The sequence below is a fragment of the Lampetra planeri genome, chromosome 48, assembly GCF_965212315.1.
Source record: "Lampetra planeri chromosome 48, kcLamPlan1.2.h2, whole genome shotgun sequence".
NCBI lineage: Eukaryota > Metazoa > Chordata > Hyperoartia > Petromyzontiformes > Petromyzontidae > Lampetra > Lampetra planeri.
Window position 1 is genome coordinate 6,599,596 of NC_136154.1, and position 22,266 is coordinate 6,621,861.

The window sequence follows — 22,266 nt, forward strand, 5'->3', positions numbered from 1 at the left end:
TCCAAGGTGCTACTGTATTGCTGTACAAAGTGAACCATGACCAGAAGTTATCTGCGCGTCGCGCAGTAGCGCTTCTCTGCGAAGGACAACACATGGTTCCCGTCGGCCACCACTTTCTCTGTGCCGTTCCCGACCTGGGATAGCACAGCATTAATTCTGGTGTTGCTGGCATCCGTTTCCAACACAAAGGGCAGAGATAAATCCGGGTAGCCGAGGGGTCGTGTGTGTAGGCAATCTTCAGCCCATATTGGCACTTTCTGCCTCACTGTTTCATTATTGCTAATAGAATAGTATTCTATTATTTATTATATTTTCTTTCTACGTGACTTTACCGAAAGAACCAAAGAGTAATTCCTGCAGTCACGAAAGCTTCAAATCAAGTTTGTTTTATTATTATTTCTATGACGTGGTGGTCAATCCAGTTTTACAACTTTCCCAAGACAACTTCTTGGTTCTTTCGGTAAAGGCACGTAGAATGGAAATAATAAAATAATAAAAATAAAACATTATAAAATAATTCTCACGACGTTTCGGCCACAAAGCAAGCAGCCGTCCTCAGGTGAAGAACAGGTCTGTCATTCAGACACTGTCTTTCCGACATACCTGTTCTTCACCTGAGGACGGCTGCTTGCGTTGTGGCCGAAACGTCGTGAGAATTATTTTATTAAGTTTTATTTTTATTATTTTATTATTTCCATTCTACGTGACTTTACCGAAAGAACCAAGAAGAGGAATCCCTGCAGTCACGAAAGCTTTAAATCGAAATTTCCCAAGACAAGCTTGTGAATAATTAACCTCCAGATGTCTTTTGTTTGGGCGAGGCAAGGGGGGGGGGTGCTCCTTTGGCCTTTGTTGTCTCGAGGGAGGAGACACACTTCTACATTTTCTGTAACGATTGAGAACCAATGGGGTGCAAGGCTGCAGTGAAGGTTAATAACCACCGCTCAAAAGTGTTTACCGAAGTTTAAAGTCCGTTGCACGTTAGCCATCCTTGCCTGTTGCGTCGCCCACACGTCCAGCAGATCGGCAAAGGTCGGGAAAAGGTGTTCCTTTAAAATCTGGTTTGACGTCTCCTCCGCCATTGGGTGACATGTTGGCGAGATGTTAACTACCTCGTCTGGCATACAGGATGTCGTGGGTTCAATACCAGCTCTGACACGGGCTGCTATATATTTGAACTTTGCACGCGTCTCTCTCACTGTGATTCACGTGGATTTTCTCCGGGTCCTCTGGTTTCCCCCCGTCCCGCCCCCGAGACATTTAGAATCAACATCACCAAGCGTTTAGAGAGCATGTGGCTACTGCTATAAGTATCCACGTGATGATAGGCCGCTTCGTTGAGGTATCATTTGTGATGGCCAAGTCGCTTCTAAAAAGAGCTACGTGGCTCAGTGGTGGGCCTTACCTGGTAAAATAAAACAAAGAGTCTATGTAGTTTTCACTTCAAGTGTATCTGTTCTCAGAGCCAAAAATATTGCCTCCACGTTGTGTACCTTCACAGTCGTACAGACGCGCTCGTGCTTTCGAACGGCCGATGTATCGCGCGGCAATTTCTCTCGGTCAGCTTCTCGAGTGTTTAATCTCCACTCTAAGAGACCTGCCCCCTCTGTGTAGTACACATCCTCCACCCACGCCACCAAAATTAACAGTCGAGGACTCGCTCTCACTCGACATGCTCGCTTTGGAGCCTCCTCCTTCACACTTCCCACGTAGACCTCAACATCCGTTCCCAAAGCAGAAACTCGGCCACCCGTGTGCCACCTTCACCCCAGCCGCGTCTCACAGCCGGGGCTTTCTTCCCGTTCCTGCTTCACGATCGAGAGGGGAGCTGAAAAATCCTCCCCCCCAAGTTCTACCTTCACCCCTGGCCACGTTTCGACGCTGGCGATCTCTCCGTGCTCCCGCTTCACGATCGGTAGGGAGGCAGTAGGATCTTCACCGTCGCATTCCACCTTGACCCCTGACCACGTCTCAAAGCCGGCGATCCCTCCGCGCTCCCGCTTCATGTTTGATAGGGAGGCGGAAGGATCTTCACCGTCGCATTCTACCTTGACCCCTGGCAATGTCTCGAAGCTGAAGGTCTCTCCGTGTTCTGATGTTAGCGATGCCGAGGGGGTTGCCGAGTCGGTTGCCATGAGACCCTCCCTCCCGAGGCTCGCCACGACATCCCCAGCGGCAGTCCCACCCTTGTGGAGCCCGGCCCTCCCGCGGGCGCAGCGGCGGAGGAGGGAGGGACGGGCCGGCGGCGTCGACGTGCTGGAGCCCGCGCGGGCCTGCCGGCACGCCCGGAGGCCCCCCGCCTCGGAGGCCTTCCCGCGCGTGGGGCACGTGAGGGACCTCCCGCCCGCGTGCGTCTTCTTGTGTACGTGGAGGGTGCCCAAGTGCGTGAACGATCTGTCGCACACGTCGCACGTGTACGGTCTCTCGCCCGTGTGGGTGCGCTTGTGGATGCCCAGGGTGCCCGACTGGGTGAAGGACTTGCCGCACGTGGTGCACTCGTAGGGTCTCTCGCCCGTGTGGGTCCTCTCATGTGGGACGAGAACCTTCAACAGGGTAAATCGCTTCCCGCACACCGAGCACACATAGGGCTTCTCGCCCGTGTGGGTCCTCTTGTGGTTGATGAGAGCCGTCGACTGGCTGTATGCCTTGCCGCACGTGGCGCACTTGTACGGCTTCTCGCCCGTGTGGACCCGAGTGTGGGTGACGAGGTTGGCCGAGCGCACGAACGCTTTTCCGCACACGGTGCACACGTATGGCTTCTCGTTAGTGTGGATCCTCTGGTGTTTGAGGAGGTGGTGCGACTGAGTGAAGTCCACCCCGCAGACGTTGCAGTGGTAGGGCCTCTCGCCCGCGCGGATTCTCTTGTCCGGTGAGACGTCTCTTGGCGGTGGGACGATCGACTTCCTGCGTCGCGCTCGATTGATGTGCGTGGTCTGATGGGAGCAGTAGTCTTCCGAATTTGCAAAAACTTCATCGCACACCCAGCACTTGTGGAGCATCTCGTCAGCGTGGCTCCTCTGGTGGCCGATCAGAGTGGCCGCTTTGTCCGTGCTGTACGGGCAGTGGGGGCACTGGTACAGCACGGGCTCGGTCCGACCCCTGTGCTGCTTCATGTGGTCCTCCAGGGCAGGCAGGCTGACCACCACCCAGTTGCAGACCGGGCAGTAGATCTTCATCTCTCCTCCCTCGTTCATCGTTCCCGTCCTGGAACTGGGGCAAAGAGTGAGGCACACAAAGAAAAATTAATCTCCCCCACCCCGCCCCTGGAAGTATCGCAAACAAGGCGTGCAAATGTAAAACAAAGGCAGTGGTCGACGCTGTGTCACATCGTGCTTTCAGATGCTGCAGCTGCTTATGGCGGACGTTTGGAACGCTCTTCCTCTCTGGTATGAGGAAGCCACTGGGAGCTACGATGCAATTTTAAATCATCATCTAGATCAGGGGTGGGGAAACTTTTTTCTGCCAAGGGCCATTTGGATATTTATAACATCATTCGCGGGCCATACAAAATCATCAACTTAAAAATTTGCCTGTTATATTTGGTCAAACATTTAATTAGCTCACCCCTAATGTGATGGCTGGAACTGCTTCTCTTTAGCGAGGCGTGGTGATGTTAGCTGGTATCGATGATGTTGCTGCTACTCGCAACTGCTTTTCCAGGTTTATTGAATTTCGAGTCCTGCGTGTGGTTGCCTTGGCAGGGCCAGCAGACCAAATGATTTCGCGGGCCTTATACAGCCCACGGGCCGGACGTTCCCCACCCCTGATCTAGATTGAAAAACTTAATTGTTTAGAACTGCTGCTTGTTGTTGTGTTGTCCTTCCCCCGCACCTCCGACTAGCGCAGTTGACAACTGCTCTGTTGCTATTTTTGCTGCCTCACCCAATCTTGATAAATCGAACTTAAACAATAATTTCCATTTCGGGACTTGCTTACCTGTTGTTCTACTTTGCACTCCTATCGTGTGTTTGTGTGTATCGTGTGTTTGTGTGTATCGTGTGTTTGCCGTTGTAAATCGCTGACTCCCCATGCCCATACTGGACATCTGTGGAAAAGAGATGAATAGCTCATCGGATTCCTCCTCCTGCAGTCTAAATAAACATTCTGATTCTGACTGAGATGACTGGCAGATGCACCACCTGTGCCCTCTACTGTGCAAACTTGGTGCGTTTTAGTCGCCCGGCGCTCTGCTCGTTGTTGCGTCGCTCCTCTGCCCTGCATTGTTGCTGGAGGGCGACTGCCTCCAACTGCCCAGTAGCAGCGTCCTTCACGAGCCTCCTCCTCCACAGAGGCCGATCTTGACACCACTGGTGCCAGTCATCGGCAAGTCCACTCAGCTCCACATCCTCCTGTACCACATCACTCCATCTCTTCTCTAGCCCGTACCGCGCCCGTTTAGCCCTCCTCTATCGGGCCAAACAGAAGCTGCTTGGGCGTGCGGTGGCTGGGCATGCGGGCTACATGACCCAGAGAAAGTGGTAGCCTTGGAGGAGCTCGCCAAAGACAGGGACCGTGTCCAGATCTTTCAAGTATTTGTGAGCTCCTCATACTGCGACTCAGCCTGCAGGTTAAAGCCACCATGGATTGTAGGCAGGGCCGGCCTGCAATTTTCAAACCGGCGCAGAAATCTCTCATGGTCTCTCTACTCGCGATTTCGCCCTCGCGATGTCTCCCACTCACGATCTCCCCCTTACGATCTCCCTCTCATAATCTCCCACTCACGATCTCCCTCTCACGATCTCCCACTCACAATCCCCCACTCACAATCTCCCACTCACAATCTCCCACTCACAATCTCCCTCTCACAATCTCCCACTCACAATCTCCCACTCACAATCTCCCACTCACAATCTCCCACTCACAATCTCCCACTCACAATCTCCCACTCACAATCTCCCTCTCACAATCTCCCACTCACAATCTCCCTCTCACAATCTCCCTCTCACAATCTCCCTCTCTCTCACGGTCTCTCTCCCTCTCTCTCACAGTCTCTCACGATCACTCACAATCTGCCCCACCTCCCACGGTCTCCCCCCCCCCCCCCCACGGCCTCTCTACCCCCACGGTCTCTCTCCCACGGCCTCTCACCCACGGCCTCTCACCCCACGGTCTCTCACCCACGGCCTCTCACCCCACGGTCTCTCACCCACGGCCTCTCACCCCACGGTCTCTCTCACACAGTCTCCCCCACGGTCTCTCCCCCACGGCCTCTCACCCCACAGTCTCCGGGTCTCTCTTCGCCCTCTGCTCCCTCTCCGTCGGCTTCCTTCCGTCGCGTGCGAGTGACGTTGGCGCGAGCAAAACGGGACCAAGCAAGGCCGGCGTGACGTCACGGCCGTTGGGGGGGAGATGACGTCACGACCGATAGATGACGAAGGGACGTGACGTCTTGACCTTTGGGGGGGGGGGCGTATAAACATGACGTTACGACCGGTGGTGTGGGGAGGGGCGAATGGACGTGACGTCAAAATCGGTTGGCGGTTGCACGAAGAGACATGAGGTCACGAGCAATAGTGATCCAAGTTGCAAACAGGACCCTGCGGGGTGGGCTGGTAGGAATAATACTTAGTACCGGTACAGGGATATCGACCGGGTATAGAGGAGTTCAAGAAAAAATTACTGTATTCTAGTGTAACGTTAATGAAAAGTGTTTGTTTTGACAAGAAACGCTGTGAGATTTAAAGACTCGTAGTCTTTCATTTCCAAACGATCACATCTGAGATTAATTGACCTTAGATGGGGAAACTCGAATGCATTTACTAGTATAAAGGTGAAATAAAATAGAGGGAATAAACGGCACCTTGGTGCATTTTATGTCGTCTACATAGAGTTGAATAGACGAGCGTTTGGCATATTCATATAACAGTACTACATTGAGCAGTGTTTGTTTGGCACTTCGAGTTTTTATTCGCGCGCACGACATGGATACCGAAAACAACCACGACTTTGAAGACCCCAATGGTTGTCTGGACGCCCACGTTGAAAAGATGCTTGCTGAAACAGAGACCGCATTTGCTGCTGGAACCCTTTACAAACTCGCAGTGAAAAGCGTCGTTTCCATGGACCCAGAACCAACCGCAGTTGGTGCTGCTATAACGGTAGCATCGCCACCAAACATGCAGCCAGCAGCTAAATAATCAAAGATTGCAGCACAAGTAGAAATACTTGCGTGTGAATACGATGTAGTGAACACGACAGAGATGTAGTGAACACGGCAGAGATGTGGTGAACACGGCAGAGATGTGGTGAACACGGCAGAGATGTGGTGAACACGGCAGAGATGTAGTGAACACGGCAGATGTAGTGAACACAGCAGATGTAGTGAACACAACAGATGTAGTGAACACGGCAGAGATGTAGTGAACACGGCAGAGATGTGAACACGACAGAGATGTAGTGAACACGGCAGAGATGTGGTGAACACGACAGAGATGTGGTGAACACGGCAGAGATGTAGTGAACACGACAGAGATGTAGAGATGATAGTGAACACGACAGAGATATAGTGAACACGACAGAGATGTAGAGATGATAGTGAACACGGCAGAGATGTAGTGAACACAGCAGATGTAGTGAACACGGCAGAGATGTGGTGAACACGGCAGAGATGTGGTGAACACGACAGAGATGTGGTGAACACGGCAGAGATGTGGTGAACACGGTAGAACTATAAGCGAGTGAATAGCAGCAGCGACGAGGCCTCTCGCTGCCTCTGCTCTGCCGCTGCCGGGCTGCAGATTCAGCCGAGTCAGGCACCACTGCCAATATGCACAACAACAACAATAAACGTGCTGCGTTTCATCTCTGTGTTAATAAGCCTCCCGCACTAGGCCTCGCGAAGCCTGCCGCACTAGGCCTCGCGCCGTGCTTTTCGTGCACAAATAAGGCGATTAAATGTATCTCGTCTCTGTGTTAATAAATGTTTCTTGTCTCTGTGTTAAAAAAACGTGCTGCGTTTCAGTAAAGTAATTTTTTTTTAAATAAACGTGCTGCGTTTCATCTCTGTGTTAATAAGCCTGCCGCACTAGGCCTCGCGAAGCCTGCTGCACTAGGCCTCACGCCGTGCTTTTCGTGCACAAATAAGGCGATTAAATGTATCTCGTCTCTGTGTTAATAAATGTTTCTTGTCTCTGTGTTATAAAAACGTGCTGCGTTTCAGTAATGTATTTTTTTTTAAATAAACGTGCTGCGTTTCATCTCTGTGTTAATAAGCCTGCCGCACTAGGCCTCGCGAAGCCTGCCGCACTAGGCCTCGCGCCGTGCTTTTCGTGCACAAATAAGGCGATTAAATGTATCTCGTCTCTGTGTTAATAAATGTTTCTTGTCTCTGTGTTAAAAAAACGTGCTGCGTTTCAGTAAAGTATTTTATTAAATAAACGTGCTGCGTTTCAGTAAAGTAATTTTGTAGCGAAGTTTAAAGTTTTGCCGTGATGCGCCGGAAGCGATGGCCATCTTGTTTAATTCACAGATCGCAGGGGGAGCGGGCGGCCATCTTGTCGGACAGGGTCATGCCAAGTGTTTGCAGTTGGGGGCAATGTTGATACACGGACGGACGGACAAACGTGGACGGACGGACAAACGCGGACGGGCGGACGGACGGACAAACGCGGACGGACGGACGGACGGACACATTAATCTATTGGTGGTCTGGTCCACTTCGTTCCTACCAGTATAAACTGCAACTTGAATCACTACCTGTGAGATCTTCACTCAAAACTGCTCTAGAGGAATTGTATACCCCTAGCTGCCACTGCTATTCAGAATGGCCTGAAATCAAATTCATCGTTCTGGATGACTTCTGCAAAGTATGATCTTGAGTTTTGATTATAGTGTGTTGATCTTTAAAGGTGTAGTGAAATATTTTGATTCTGCTACTGATACTCCTGCTATTATGGAGTGACTCATGCTGCCAGCTATGGCTGCAAAGTTTGGTTGTACATGTTATGTATATCGTTTTTATTAAATTTGAATGACAGTTCCTATGATCACTGTTACTTTTTTTATAGCTTTATTTTGGTGATTTTGAAAACGTTTTGGTTTAGCCATGTTTGTTTGTTGTAGTACAGAGTTGGTCTGATAACTTTAATCTACATTGTCTTATGGTTATTACTGTTTGACTTGCATCCCACTTGGATTTTTGCACACAGCGTTGAAATACGGTGTTTTTTCTGGAAGAATTAGCTGTTTTTTCCTGGATTTTTCTGTTGCGTGTAGTCACTTTAAGATGTTTCTTGTTCATGTTTTTGTTTTGTTGCGGTTGCACCCGAGTCAAGAGCCGCATGGCTCACAGGGTTATACCTAATAAATGAAACTGAAACGAACAGACGTGACGTCAGGACTGGTAGGGTGAGGGCACGAGTTGTGACGTCACGACAGGTGGGGGACGAAGTTACGTGACGTCTTGACCGGTGGGGCGAAGGGACGTGACGTCACGGGCAACAAAGAGCGTGAGACGTGACGTCGTGCGATACGGTGGACATTCTTTGGGTCTTTCGGTAACGTCACGTAGATATGGCTCTTCTGAACAAAAGAATGATGGGGACGTGGGAGCGGGAAGCTGTAAGCCTCAGGCTACTTTGGGCTCGCCTTCCCATCAACCAGAGGCGAGGAGTGGTGGTCATGGTTACTTATGCCCCCACCGAAGACGAACATCTGTGGAGGGATGCAGGCAAGGCTGATCAGTCAGATGTTTTTTGTTTGTTGCGGTTGCACCCGATTCAAGAGCGGAATGGTTTACAGGGCTATACCTAATAAATGAACTTGAACTTGAGCCTTCTATGACCTCCTGTCACAGGTGCTGGCTAAAGTGGCCCCTCGGGATATTCATCTTGTTGGGTGACTTCAATGCCCGAGTTGGTCATGATGCTAGCACCTGGTCTGGAGTGATTGGAAGACATGGGCCAGATCAGCTCAATAACAATGGTAGGAGGCTGTTCGATTTTTGTGCAGCCCATGGACTTGTAATTACCAACACGCTGTTACAGCATCGGCACATCCACACATCATGGATGCATGCCGGGTCCAAGCAAGAACATCTGCTGGACTACATAGTGACGGAACAGTGGATGCGGGCTCATGTCTTTGACACCAGGACCTACTGTGGAGCTGATCTGCCCACTGACCATAGACTTGTCATCTGTAAGATGCGCCTGCCATTCTTCCACTCCGGTGGTGGGTGTACACCCAGAATCCCATTCAAACCCATAGTGGCATGGTCTCAGCTAGCTGAGACCATGCTGGGGTTGGCATCGTCCCCCACTCCTGATATCGAGGGGTAATGGGCAAGGTTTAGGACTGTGGCTCATGCAGCTGCAATGGCTGCTTTGGGTACATGGCTGACAGAGGAGGTGTTCAGGATGGCTGAGAAAAAGTGACAGGCCCATTCTCATCGTCTACAGCATCCCACGTCAGAGAATGAGGCTTACCGCAACCTTCGCTCGGAGGTTCAGAGAGCCATGAGGCACTGCAAGGATGGTTGGTGGTCGTGGATTGCTGAGGAGATGGAGTCAGCCTCAATGGCCCGTGATCACAAAACGCTCTTTAATTCCATCAAAAACGTAACCTGCAGCGCCACACCTATTGCCATCATTAGGGGAAAGAACGGTGATCCAATCTCCGACTCCCAGGAACAGGTTTACAGATTTGCTGAGCATTTCTGTGAGGTCCTGGGGGAGGGGAAATCCCTCATCCTGGAAAACATCATGGGAAAAAGTGGGGATGAGCCTGCTGAGGCTGTGGTGCCTCAAATATGTAAAGAAGTCACCCCCTGTGAGTGGCTGGCTGAGGTGCCATCTGTTGAGGAAGTACTGAAGGCGATCCAGAGCCTGAGACCAGGAAAGGCACCGGGCAGAGACGATCTCCAAAGCAAAATGCTGAGCGAGGGTGGCGTTTGTGCACAGACTGCCCTACATGACATCATAACAACAGTCTGGACCACTGGACGGGTTCTGCAAGATTGGAAGGATGCCCTGGTGGTCCCCCTCTTTAAGAAGGGGGACCACACAGACTGTAACAACTACAAGGGCATCTCACTCCTCAGTGTGCCGGGAAAGGTCCTGGCAAGGATTATTCAACATCGCCTTGCCAGGCCTGCTGAGGAGATGCTTGCGTAGCCCCAATGTGGTTTCAGGAAAGGGCGGCCCTGCACAGATGCCATATTTTCTGTATGTCTGCTACAGCAGAGGTGTAAGGAATTACCACTAGACCTACATCTCTGCTTTATTGACCTGGTCAAGGCCTATGATACCATCAGTAGGCCTGGGCTCTGGGTTGTTCTTCATGCTGTCGGAGTCCCTGACCCTCTGCTCATATCATTAAGGACCTTCATGATGGTGAGCGGGCCCGGGTAAAACTACGTGGCCAGGAGTCGGAGCAATTCCCTGTACACCTTGGGGTGCGACAGGGATGTCCCCTGGCTCCCACATTATTTAACATCTATTTCGACCACGTAGTTCGTGAAGCCTTCAATAGCTGTACCAGAGGAATTTTCATCTGGTACAGATACAATGGGAGGCTGATCGATGCCTGGGTGTGGTCAAGGGATGGCTCCCTATTGCTCAACTATGTTACGTATGCCGATGATCTGGTAATTTCTGCTCACTCAGAGGAGGAGTTGGAGGCGCTGCTGCTGAACCTGGAGCATGCCATTAAGAGGTTGGGCCTTACCATCAGTCCCACCAAAACGAAGCACCTGCCGGGGTATTTTGTACCATCGGACACTCCACCCCCACAACTCCCAATTCGTGATGGGGCAGTAGTGGAGAGAGTGGAGAGTTTCCAATACCTGGTCAGTGTGCTCATGACCGGCTCTGGTTTGACAGCAGATGTCTCACTCCGAATCAGTCGAGCGGCATAATCTTTTCATCGGTTGCCTAACGCTGTGTGGAAGCTACCTGGTCTGTCACTCCGCACGAAGCTTCAGGTCTTCTTGGCGACGGTCATTCCCTACCTTCTCTACGCTTGCAAAACTTGGACCCCCCTAATGGAACATTTAGACTGGCCTGCCTCCATTCTGGGCTTAACCAGGCTGGATTTTGTGAGGAGCTCACAAATCTTTGAAAAATATGGACAAAATCCCATCGGTGAGCTCCGGCAGGCAGGACTGCGTTGGCTGGGTCATAAAGCCCACATTCCTAAACAGCTTTTGTTTATAATTACGCATGAACTTAGGAAGGAACCACTCAGAATCGTCTGTGTTAAGCAACTTTAACATCTAAAAACACTCTAATTTGCTAACACACTTATGATCGGAATTGCCACAACAGTACTCCTGTAGATATCATACTCATCGATCTGTACAATTAAAATGTCCGTAGTTACGTTGTTAAATTGAGCAATAGAACAATAGGCTAACTCGTAATAGTAACGTGACAATACACGACAATAGGAAAGCCCTTAAAAATGACAATATTCATATGGCACCGTGCTAAAGAAACATGTGTCCAATGGCAAAAGGGGGCATCAATGAATTCATTAGTACAATTGTAGTGACTAACTCGGAGACAGTAAGACTTGGAGGCACTTCTTTATTTAACAAGCGCCACCGGGATAACACACTATTTAATAAGGCCGTCTATTGTCAGCGGCACTACTTAGTTAGAACAGTTGGTAGGCTGTCTGACTAGCGGCGCCCCGGGATGGTGAAGAGGGAGACGACGACGAGAAGAATGGTGACGACGACGACGAGAAGAATGGTAACGACGACGACGAGAAGAATGGTGGCGATGGACTTGAGCAGCATGATGGGGATCCCACTTCTGGCCTCGCTCCGCCCCGGCCACACCCCCTTTCTGGAACCTACTAGCAGGTTCCCAAGGCTTCCCGATGGGCACCTTTTGAGACCTTTCCCCTGGATCCCCCTCTCGTGTATATCCTGGCCTGCTGAAATCAGAACTGCCATATGCCCAATCCGTATGAAGGGGTTCTGGCCTCGGGATGACAACCACTCAAAGGGAGTGGGGGGTCAGGGCGGCCGCTGGGAGAGGCCGCGGGGAGAGGCCGCGGAGGGCATGTTTTTTTATTTTTCTCTCACAACAGACGTGCAGAGAGGGGAGGGGGTTTCAGGTTTTTGGTTTAAGCACAAACGCACATCACGCAGTTCAGTCTGGTTTGAGTCTTGCTCAGTCTTGTGACTCGGCTTGCGACGCAGTTGTGCGAGGGAGTTGGGGCGAAGGCTTGCCGGCAGGCACCGACACCAACCATGGGTGTCGTGCCTCGAGAAGGGAAGAGACGAGGGGTCGTTAGAGGCTGAGTTCGGTATGAGCCAACAGAGTTGCGCTGACGAGCAATCAGCCGCGAGGAAGGGTAGAAACGCAAGAGTGTCAGCATCAGCTACCGAGCGCCACCGAGCGCCACCGACAAAAGGGTGTCAGCCATCAGCGGACAAGTGACGAGCGTCCTGTCGACCCGTCATCCAACAGGGGAAAGAGCCTGACCAGCCGCCCATGAGGAAGAGGAGAGCGCCATCGAATGCGCCGTGTGTTCGACCACACACCGACCTGCACCATCCAGCAGCGGATGAGCTGTGCGTACTATCTGACGACGGAATCATCACGCACCACGATGGCGAGCGTCGTGCCGACTCGTCATCCAGCAGCGGACAAACAGCTGCAAACGGCGCCACAGAGCACGGGTGTCAGCGCCAGCGAGAGCGCCGTGTGTTTAATACACACACACATCGACCAGCACCGGCTGGGAACCAAGACAAGAGTGAGGAACCTGCGCAGCTGACGAGCTGCGCGCGCTATCTCACGACGAAATTGCCGAGCACCGAGCGCCAAGCGACCGAGCCTCTTCAAGGACAACTTCGTGCCGACGCCGCTCAATCTAGCTACGGAGAGAGAAAGCCGGCGGCTCACTGCAGACACGCCCGCGCGAGGGAGCAGGGAGTGAAGCCGCTGTTTGTATACCCCTCCCCCACCTCACAAGCTCATGACACAGCGCCCGGCTTCTGCTTAAAACAATAATTTATCAAGGGGACAATACACACTCACACAACACGCATATCGGGACGAATAAGATTGTCCCAAAAGTTATCTTTGTGTTTTGAGAAGGGTTGCCATTCCAAGGTGGTGCATTAAATATCAACTGATCGTGAAAAGCAGTTGCTGCCCGTCGAGTTACATGAATAAGATTGTTAGAAGTATTTTAGTCATTCGTTTTCGCTAATTGCATAATCTTGACAATGAATTGACATATACTTTGCCTTCGGGATATAATAATTTGATTATTGCCTTTCGTATGACTATCATTGCATGCCTGTTTTATAGACTCTACCTGCCACCGGATATGCTCGCGTTACTCTGTGGAATTAATTGATTGTTCTGATTACCCAGTTTGACAACATAATCACTGAGGGTTAAATGCACGGATCATAAGGAAAACATATCTAGGAGTAATGTGTTAACAATTCCAAGCATGAGAGTTCACATATTAGAGTGACATGTTTTTATTTAGAATTAAAATTGCTTAACACAGAAGTGTTTGAGTGTTTCTTTCTTAAGTTCATGCGTAACAATCTTAGTCATAAGAACTGTATCCTGCGTTGAGATATGATTTTGGAGACCTAACATAACACACTAAGATATAATCAATAAATGTTTAAGCAAGAATAATTGTTTTATCCCGATTGATACAACTCTGGGCAGCAAAGCTAAGCCTAATATTCATAACTACCCACATTAACATAATCACAAACATTTGCATAAAATAATTAGTATGATTTATGCACATAATTACATAAATTAGCATGCTTTCCGCGATTTACGCATTTTTCACATCTTCATTTTTTTTTTCAAAATTTCATAACCCGACATATACAACAGCAGTCACCAAGAGGTCCAATAATTATAGCGGGTAGTATGGCTCGAGTTTGTCCACGTATGATCTCTGCTATTTGTGGTTCTGTGCTCAAGAGGCTGTCATCGGCTTGATAGTGGTGCGTTTCCTCCTACCTAAAATACCTCAGGTCCCCAGCAGGGGCACTGAATCGGCGGGTCTATGTCGGCACACGGCGTGTGATTTTACTCGGGTGCATCCAGCCAGGCTCCACGTCCACCGCTGGAGTGGTTGTCGAGTCGGCATGCTGCTCACGCTGACTGCGGTGCCCGTGCTGGCAGAGATCAATGGGTCCAGCTCCGTCTGCAGTCGTGTGCGCGATGGTCACGTCACCAGATATCGCTAATAGCTCGTCCGCCGGCGGCAGCGCGTCATCCCCCTTGGCATCAGACACGGTTGACCCTTGCAGACTGAGGAACGGCTGGGAGAGACAGCGCCCGTCATGTCTTTCCCCCTCTTTCCGAGAATCCTCCGGCAGTTGTCTGTACTCTGTTCAGTGGACACGCTCCAGATCAGGTTATATCGTTCCGCTTCAGTCTCTGATTCGACCCTCACTATCCTTTGCCTGTGGGTTGGCGAAGTACTGGGCACACTCAAGAGTAGCGGCGGCCTCAAGTATTCCCTCGGAGATGTTGACTTTGATCGGAGCACAATAGGAATGATCCTCACACTATGGTCATGTGTGTAGGCTCTCATCAGCCCATATTGGCGTTTTATGCCTCACTATTTTTTTGATTATTTCTATGCCGTGGTGGTCAATCGAGTTTTACAACTTTCCCAAGACAACCTTGTGAATAATTAACCTCCAGATGTCTTTTGTTTCGGCGAGGCAGGGGAGGGGGTGATCTTTTGGCCTTTGTTGTCTCGAGGGAGGAGACAACTTATAATTATTTTGTAACGATTGAGAACCAATGGGGTGCAAGGCTGCAGTGAAGGTTAATAACCACCACTCAAGAGTGTTTACCGAAGTTTAAGTCCGTTGGACGTTATCCATCCTTGCCTGCTGCGTCACCCACACGTCCAGATCGGTGTTCCTTTAAAATCTGGTGTGGCGTCTCCTCCACCGTTGGGTGACATGGTGGTAAGATGTTAACTACCTTGTCTGGCATCCAGGAGGTCATGGGTTCAATCCCAGCTCTGACACGGGCTGCTATATATTTGGACTTTGCACGTGTCTCTCTCCCCGTGATTCACGTGGATTTTTCTCCGGGTCCTCCAGTTTCCCCAACCCCCCCCCCCCCCCCCCGACATTTACAATCAACATCACCGGGCGTTTAGAGAGCATGTGGCTACTGCTATAAGTGTCCACGTGATGATAGGCCGATTCGTTGAGGTAACATTTGTGATGGCCAGGTATCTGTTCTCAGAGCAAAAAAAATTGCCTCCACGTTGTGTACCTTCACAGTCGTACAGACACGCTCATGCTTTCGAACGGCCGATGTATCACGCGACATTTTCTCAGCATTTATCTCTCTCGGTCAGCTTCTCGAGTGTTTAATCTCCGCTCTAAGAGACCTGCCCCCTCTGTGTAGTACACATCCTCCACCCACGCCACCAAAATTAACAAAGGTCCCAGTCGAGGACTCGCTCTCACTCGACATGCTTGCTTTGGAGCCTTCACCTTCACGCTTCCCACGTAGACCTCAACATCCGTTCCCAAAGCAGAGACTCGGGCACCCGTGCGCCACCTTCACCCCAGCCGCGTCTCACAGCCGGGGCTTTCTTCCTGTTCCTGCTTCACGATCGAGAGGGGAACGGAAAAATCCTCCCCCCCAAGTTCTACCTTCACCCCTGGCCACGTCTCGACGCTGGCGATCTCTCCGCGCTCCCGCTTTATGATCGGTAAGGAGGCGGAAGGATCTTCACCGTCGCATTCCACCTTCACCCCTGACCACGTCTCGAAGCTGGCGATCCCTCCGCGCTCCCGCTTCATGTTCGGTAGGGAGGCGGGAGGATCTTCACCGTCACATTCTACCTTAACCCCTGGCAATGTCTCGAAGCTGAGGGTCTCGCCGTGTTCTGATGTTAGCGATGCCGAGGGGGTCGCCAAATGGGTTGCCGAGGGGGTCGCTGCGGGACCCTCGGCCCCGAGGCTCGCCACGACCTCCCCAGCGGCAGTCATGCCCTCGTGGAGTCTGGCCCTACTGCGGGTGCGGCGGCGGAGGAGGGGGAGACGGGCCGGCGGCGTCGACTCGCTCGAACCCGCGCGGGCCTGCCGGCACGCCCGGAGACTCCCTGCCTCAGAGGAGGCCTTCCCGCGCGTGGGGCACGTGAGGGACCTCCCACCCGAGTGCGTCTTCTTGTGTACGTTGAGAGTGCCCAAGTGCGTGAACGATCTGTCGCACACGTCGCACGTGTACGGTCTCTCGCCCGTGTGGATGCGCTTGTGGTTGCCCAGGGTGGCCGACTGGGTGAAGGACTTGCCGCACGTGGTGCACTCGTAGGGCTTCTCGCCCGTGTGGGTTCTCTCATGTTGGACGAGAATCTTCAACAGGGCAAATCGCTTCCCGCACACCGAGCACCCATAGGGCTTCACGCCCGTGTGGATCCTCTTGTGGTTGATGAGAGCCGTCGACTGGCTGTATACCTTGCCGCACGTGGCGCACTTGTACGGCATCTCGCCCGTGTGGACCCGAGTGTGGTTATCGAGGTTGGCCAAGCGCACGAACACTTTTCCGCACACGGTGCACACGTATCGCTTCTTGTTAGTGTGGATTCTCTGGTGTATGAGGAGGTGGTGCGACTGAGTGAAGTCCACCCCGCAGACGTTGCAGTGGTAGGGCCTCTCCCCCGTGCGAATTCTCTTGTCCGGTGAGACGTCTCTTGGCGGTGGGACGATCGACTTCCTGCATCGCGCTCGATTGATGTGCGTGGTCTGATGGGAGCAGTAGTCTTCCGAATTTGCAAAAACTTCATCGCACACCCAGCACTTGTGGAGCATCTCGTCAGCGTGGCTCCTCTGGTGGCCGATCAGAGTGGCCACTTTGTCCGTGCTGTATGGGCAGTGGGGGCACTGGTACAGCACGGGCTCGGTCCGACCCCTGTGCTGCTTCATGTGGTCCTCCAGGGCAGGCAGGCTGACCACCACCCAGTTGCAGACCGGGCAGTAGATCTTCATCTCTCCTCCCTCGTTCATCGTTCCCGTCCTAGAACTGTGGCAAAGAGTGAAGCACACGAAGAAAAATTAATCTCCCCCACCCCGCCCCTGTGAAGTATCGCAAACAAGGAGTGCAAATGTAAAACAAAGGCAGTGGTCGACGCTGTGTCACATCGTGCTTTCAGATGCTGCTGCTGCTTGTGGCGGACGTGTGGAACGCTCCTCCTCTCTGGTATGAGGAAGCCACTGGGAGCTACGATGCACTTTTAAATCATCATCTAGATCAGGGGTGGGGAACCTTATCCGCCAAGGGCCATTCAGATATTTATAACATCATTCGCGGGGCATACAAAATCATCAAACATTTAATTAACTTACCCCTAATGTGATAGCTGGCGTGGTGATGTTATCTGGTATCGATGATGTTGCTGCTACTCGCAACTGCTTTTCCAGGTTTGCTCCTGGATGTATTGAATTTCGAGTCCTGCGTGTGGTTGCCTTGGCAGGACCAGCAGACCAAATGATTTTGCGGGCCTTATACAGCCCACGGGCCGGACGTTCCTCACCACTGATCTAGATTGAAAAACTAAATTGTTTAGAACTGCTGCTTGTTGTTATGTTGTCCTTCCCCCGCACCTCCGACTAGCGCAGTTGACAACTGCTCTGTTGCTATTTTTGCTGCCTCGCCCAATCTTGATAAATCGAACTTAAACAATATTTTCCATTTCGGGACTTGCTTACCTGTTGTTCTACTTTGCACTCCTATCGTGTGTTTGTGTGTATCGTGTGTTCGTGTGTATCGTGTGTTTGCCGTTGTAAATCGCTGACTCCCATACTGCACATCTGTGGAAAAGAGATTAATAGCTCATCGGATTCCTCCTCCTGCAGTCTAAATAAACATTCTGATTCTGACTGAGATGACTGGCAGATGCACCACCTGTGCCCTCTACTGTGCAAACTTGGTGTGTTTTAGTCGCCCGGCGCTCTGCTCGTTGTTGCGTCGCTCCTCTGCCCTGCATTGTTGCTGGAGGGCGACTGCCTCCAACTGCCCAGTAGCAGCGTCCTTCACGAGCCTCCTCCTCCACAGAGGCCGATCTTGACACCACTGGTGCCAGTCATCGGCAAGTCCACTCAGCTCCACATCCTCCTGTACCACATCACTCCATCTCTTCTCTAGCCCGTACCACGCCCGTTTAGCCCTCCTCTATCGGGCCAAACAGAAGCTGCTTGGGCGTGCGGTGGCTGGGCATGCGGGCTACATGACCCAGAGAAAGTGGTAGCCTTGGAGGAGCTCGCCAAAGACAGGGACCGTGTCCAGATCTTTCAAGTATTTGTGAGCTCCTCATACTGCGACTCAGCCTGCAGGTTAAAGCCACCATGGATTGTAGGCAGGGCCGGCCTGCAAGTTTCAAACCGGCGCAGAAATCTCTCATGGTCTCTCTACTCGCGATTTCGCCCTCGCGATGTCTCCCACTCACGATCCCCCCCTTACGATCTCCCTCTCACGATCTCCCACTCACGATCTCCCACTCACGATCTCCCTCTCACGACCTCCCACTCACGACCTCCCACTCACGACCTCCCACTCACGACCTCCCACTCACGACCTCCCTCTCACGATCTCCCTCTCACGATCTCCCTCTCACGATCTCCCTCTCACGATCTCCCACTCACGATCTCCCACTCACGATCTCCCACTCACGATCTCCCTCTCACGATCTCACGATCTCCCACTCACGATCTCCCTCTCACGATCTCACGATCTCCCTCTCACGATCTCCCTCTCACGATCTCCCTCTCACAATCTCCCTCTCACAATCTTCCTCTCACAATCTCCCTCTCACAATCTCCCTCTCACAATCTCCCTCTCACAATCTCCCTCTCACAATCTCCCTCTCACAATCTCCCTCTCACAATCTCCCTCTCTCTCACGGTCTCTCTCCCTCTCTCTCACAGTCTCCCACGCTCACTCACAATCTGTCCCACCTCCCACGGTCTCTCCCCCACGGTCTCTCACCCCACGGTCTCTCCCCCACGGTCTCTCACCCAAGGTCTCTCCCCCACGGTCTCTCACACAGACTCTCACACAGTCTCCCCCACGGTCTCTCCCCCACGGCCTCTCACCCCACAGTCTCCGGGTCTCTCTTCGCCCTCTGCTCCCTCTCCGTCGGCTTCCTTCCGTCGCGTGCGAGTGACGTTGGCGCGAGCAAAACGGGACCAAGCAAGGCCGGCGTGACGTCACGACCGTTGGGGGGGGGGGGGGTGACGTCAGGACCGGTAGATGACGAACGGACGTGACGTCTTGACCTTTGGGGGGGGGGCGTATAAACATGACGTTGCGACCGGTGGTGTGGGGGGGGGGCGAATGGACGTGACGTCACAATCGGTTGGACGAAGAGACATGAGGTCACGAGCAATAGTGATCCAAGTTGCAATAAACTGCAACTTGAATCACTACCTGTGAGATCTTCACTCAAAACTGCTCTAGAAGAATTGTATACCCCTAGCTGCCACTGCTATTCAGAATGGCCTGAAATCAAATTAATCGTTCCGGATGACTTCTGCAAAGTATGATCTTGAGTTTTGATTATAGTGTGTTGATCTTTAAAGGTGTAGTGAAATATTTTGATTCTGCTACTGATACTGCTGTTATGGAGTGACTCATGCTGCCAGCTATGGCTGCAACGTTTGGTTGTACATGTTATGTATATCTTTGAATAACAGTTCCTATGATCACTGTTACTTTTTTTATAGCTTTATTTTGGTGATTTTGAAAACGTTTTGGTTTAGCCATGTTTGTTTGTTGTAGTACAGAGTTGGCCTGATAACTTTAATCTACATTGTCTTATGGTTATTAGTGTTTGACTTGCATCTCACTGGGATTTTTGCACACAGCGTTGAAATACGGTGTTTTTTCTGGAAGAATTTGCTGTTTTTTCCTGGATTTTTCTGTTGCGTGTAGTCACTTTAAGATGTTTCTTGTTCATGTTTTTGTTTTGTTGCGGTTGCACCCGAGTCAAGAGCCGCATGGCTCACAGGGTTATACCTAATAAATGAAACTGAAACGAACAGACGTGACGTCAGGACTGGTAGGGTGAGGGCACGAGATGTGACGTCACGACAGGTGGGGGACGAAGTTACGTGACGTCTTGGCCGGTGGGGCGAAGGGATGTGACGTCACGGGCAACGAAGAGCGTGAGACGTAACGTCGTGCGATACGGTGGACATTATTTGGGTCTTTCGGTAACGTCACGTAGATATGGCTCTTCTGAACAAAAGAATGATGGGGACGTGGGAGTGTGGCGGTGAGGTGCGGGAAGCTGTAAGCCTCAGGCTACTTTGGGCTCGCCTTCCCATCAACCAGAGGCGAGGAGTGGTGGTCGTGGTTACTTATGCCCCCACCGAAGACGAACATCTGTGGAGGGATGCAGGCAAGGCTGATCAGTCAGATATTTTTTGTTTGTTGCGGTTGCACCCGATTCAAGAGCGGAATGGCTTACAGGGCTATACCTAATAAATGAACTTGAACTTGAGCCTTCTATGACCTCCTGTCACAGGTGCTGGCTAAAGTGGCCCCTCGGGATATTTATCTTGTTGGGTGACTTCAATGCCCGAGTTGGTCATGATGCTAGCACCTGGTCTGGAGTGATTGGAAGACATGGGCCAGATCAGCTCAATAACAATGGTAGGAGGCTGTTCGATTTTTGTGCAGCCCATGGACTTATAATTACCAACACGCTGTTACAGCATCGGCGCATCCACACATCATGGATGCATGCCGGGTCCAAGCAAGAACATCTGCTGGACTACATAGTGACGGAACAGTGGATGCGGGCCCATGTCTTTGACACCAGGACCTACTGTGGAGCTGATCTGCCCACTGACCATAGACTTGTCATCTGTAAGATGCGCCTGCCATTCTTCCGCTCCGGTGGTGGGTGTACACCCAGAATCCCATTCAAACCCATGGTCTCAGCTAGCTGAGACCATGCTGGGGTTGGCATCGTCCCCCACTCCTGATGTCGAGGGGTAATGGGCAAGGTTTAGGACTGTGGCTCATGCAGCTGCAATGGCTGCTTTGGGTATATGGCTGACAGAGGAGGTGTTCAGGCTGGCTGAGAAAAAGTGACAGGCCTATTCTCATCGTCTACAGCATCCCACGTCAGGGAATGAGGCTTACCGCAACCTTCGCTCGGAGGTTCGGAGAGCCATGAGGCACTGCAAGGATGGTTGGTGGTCATGGATTGCTGAGGAGATGGAGTCAGCCTCAATGGCCCGTGATCACAAATCGCTCTTTAATTCCATCAAAAAAGTTACCTGCAGCGCCACACCTATTGCCATCATTAGGGGAAAGAACGGTGATCCAATCTCCGACTCCCAGGAACAGGTTTACAGATTTGTTGAGCATTTCTGTGAGGTCCTGGGGGAGGGGAAATCCCTCATCCTGGAAAACATCATGGGAAAAAGTGGGGATGAGCCTGCTGAGGCTGTGGTGCCTCAAATATGGAAAGAAGTCACCCCCTGTGAGTGGCTGGCTGAGGTTCCATCTGTTGAGGAAGTACTGAAGGCGATCCAGAGCCTGAGACCAGGAAAGGCACCGGGCAGAGACGATCTCCAAAGCGAAATGCTGAGGGAGGGTGGCGTTTGTGCACAGACTGCCCTACATGACATAACAACAGTCTGGACCACTGGACGGGTTCTGCAGGATTGGAAGGATGCCCTGGTGGTCCCCCTCTTTAAGAAGGGGGACCGCACAAACTGTAACAACTACAAGGGCATCTCACTCCTCAGTGTGCCGGGAAAGGTCCTGGCAAGGATTATTCAACATTGCCTTGCCAGGCATGCTGAGGAGATGCTTGCGGAGCCCCAATGTGGTTTCAGGAAAGGGCGGTCCTGCACAGATGCCATATTTTCTGTCCGTCTGCTACAGCAGAGGTGTGAGGAATTACCACAAGACCTACATCTCTGCTTTATTGACCTGGTCAATGCCTATGATACCATCAGTAGGCCTGGGCTCTGGGTTGTTCTTCATGCTGTCGGAGTCCCTGACCCTCTGCTCATATCATTAAGGACCTTCATGATGGTGAGCGGGCCCGGGTAAAACTACGTGGCCAGGAGTCGGAGCCATTCCCTGTCCACCTTGGGGTGCGACAGGGATGTCCCCTGGCTCCCACATTATTTAACATCTATTTCGACCACGTAGTTCGTCAAGCCTTCAATAGCTGTACCAGAGGAATTTTCATCTGGTACAGATACAATGGGAGGCTGATCGATGCCTGGGTGTGGTCAAGGGATGGCTCCCTATTGCTCAACTATGTTACGTATGCCGATCT

General features: G+C 51.6%; 1 protein-coding gene across 1 annotated transcript in view; it reads right to left on the bottom strand.

Annotated features, from left to right (window-relative positions):
• Positions 1 to 1,560: 1,560 nt before the first annotated feature.
• Positions 1,561 to 22,266, bottom strand: part of LOC144733737 (uncharacterized) — a 30,726-nt gene continuing 10,020 nt past the window's right edge. Inside the window, exons 3-8 of the mRNA XM_078615759.1 lie at positions 19,058 to 19,240; positions 15,530 to 16,988; positions 14,026 to 14,257; positions 12,558 to 12,606; positions 5,216 to 5,350; positions 1,561 to 3,210 (exon numbers count right to left, since the gene is read on the bottom strand). Of these exons, the coding sequence (XP_078471885.1) occupies positions 1,764 to 3,210; positions 5,216 to 5,350; positions 12,558 to 12,606; positions 14,026 to 14,257; positions 15,530 to 16,988; positions 19,058 to 19,240 (3,505 nt within the window). The 3' untranslated portion in view covers positions 1,561 to 1,763. The remainder of the gene's footprint in view (positions 3,211 to 5,215; positions 5,351 to 12,557; positions 12,607 to 14,025; positions 14,258 to 15,529; positions 16,989 to 19,057; positions 19,241 to 22,266) is intronic.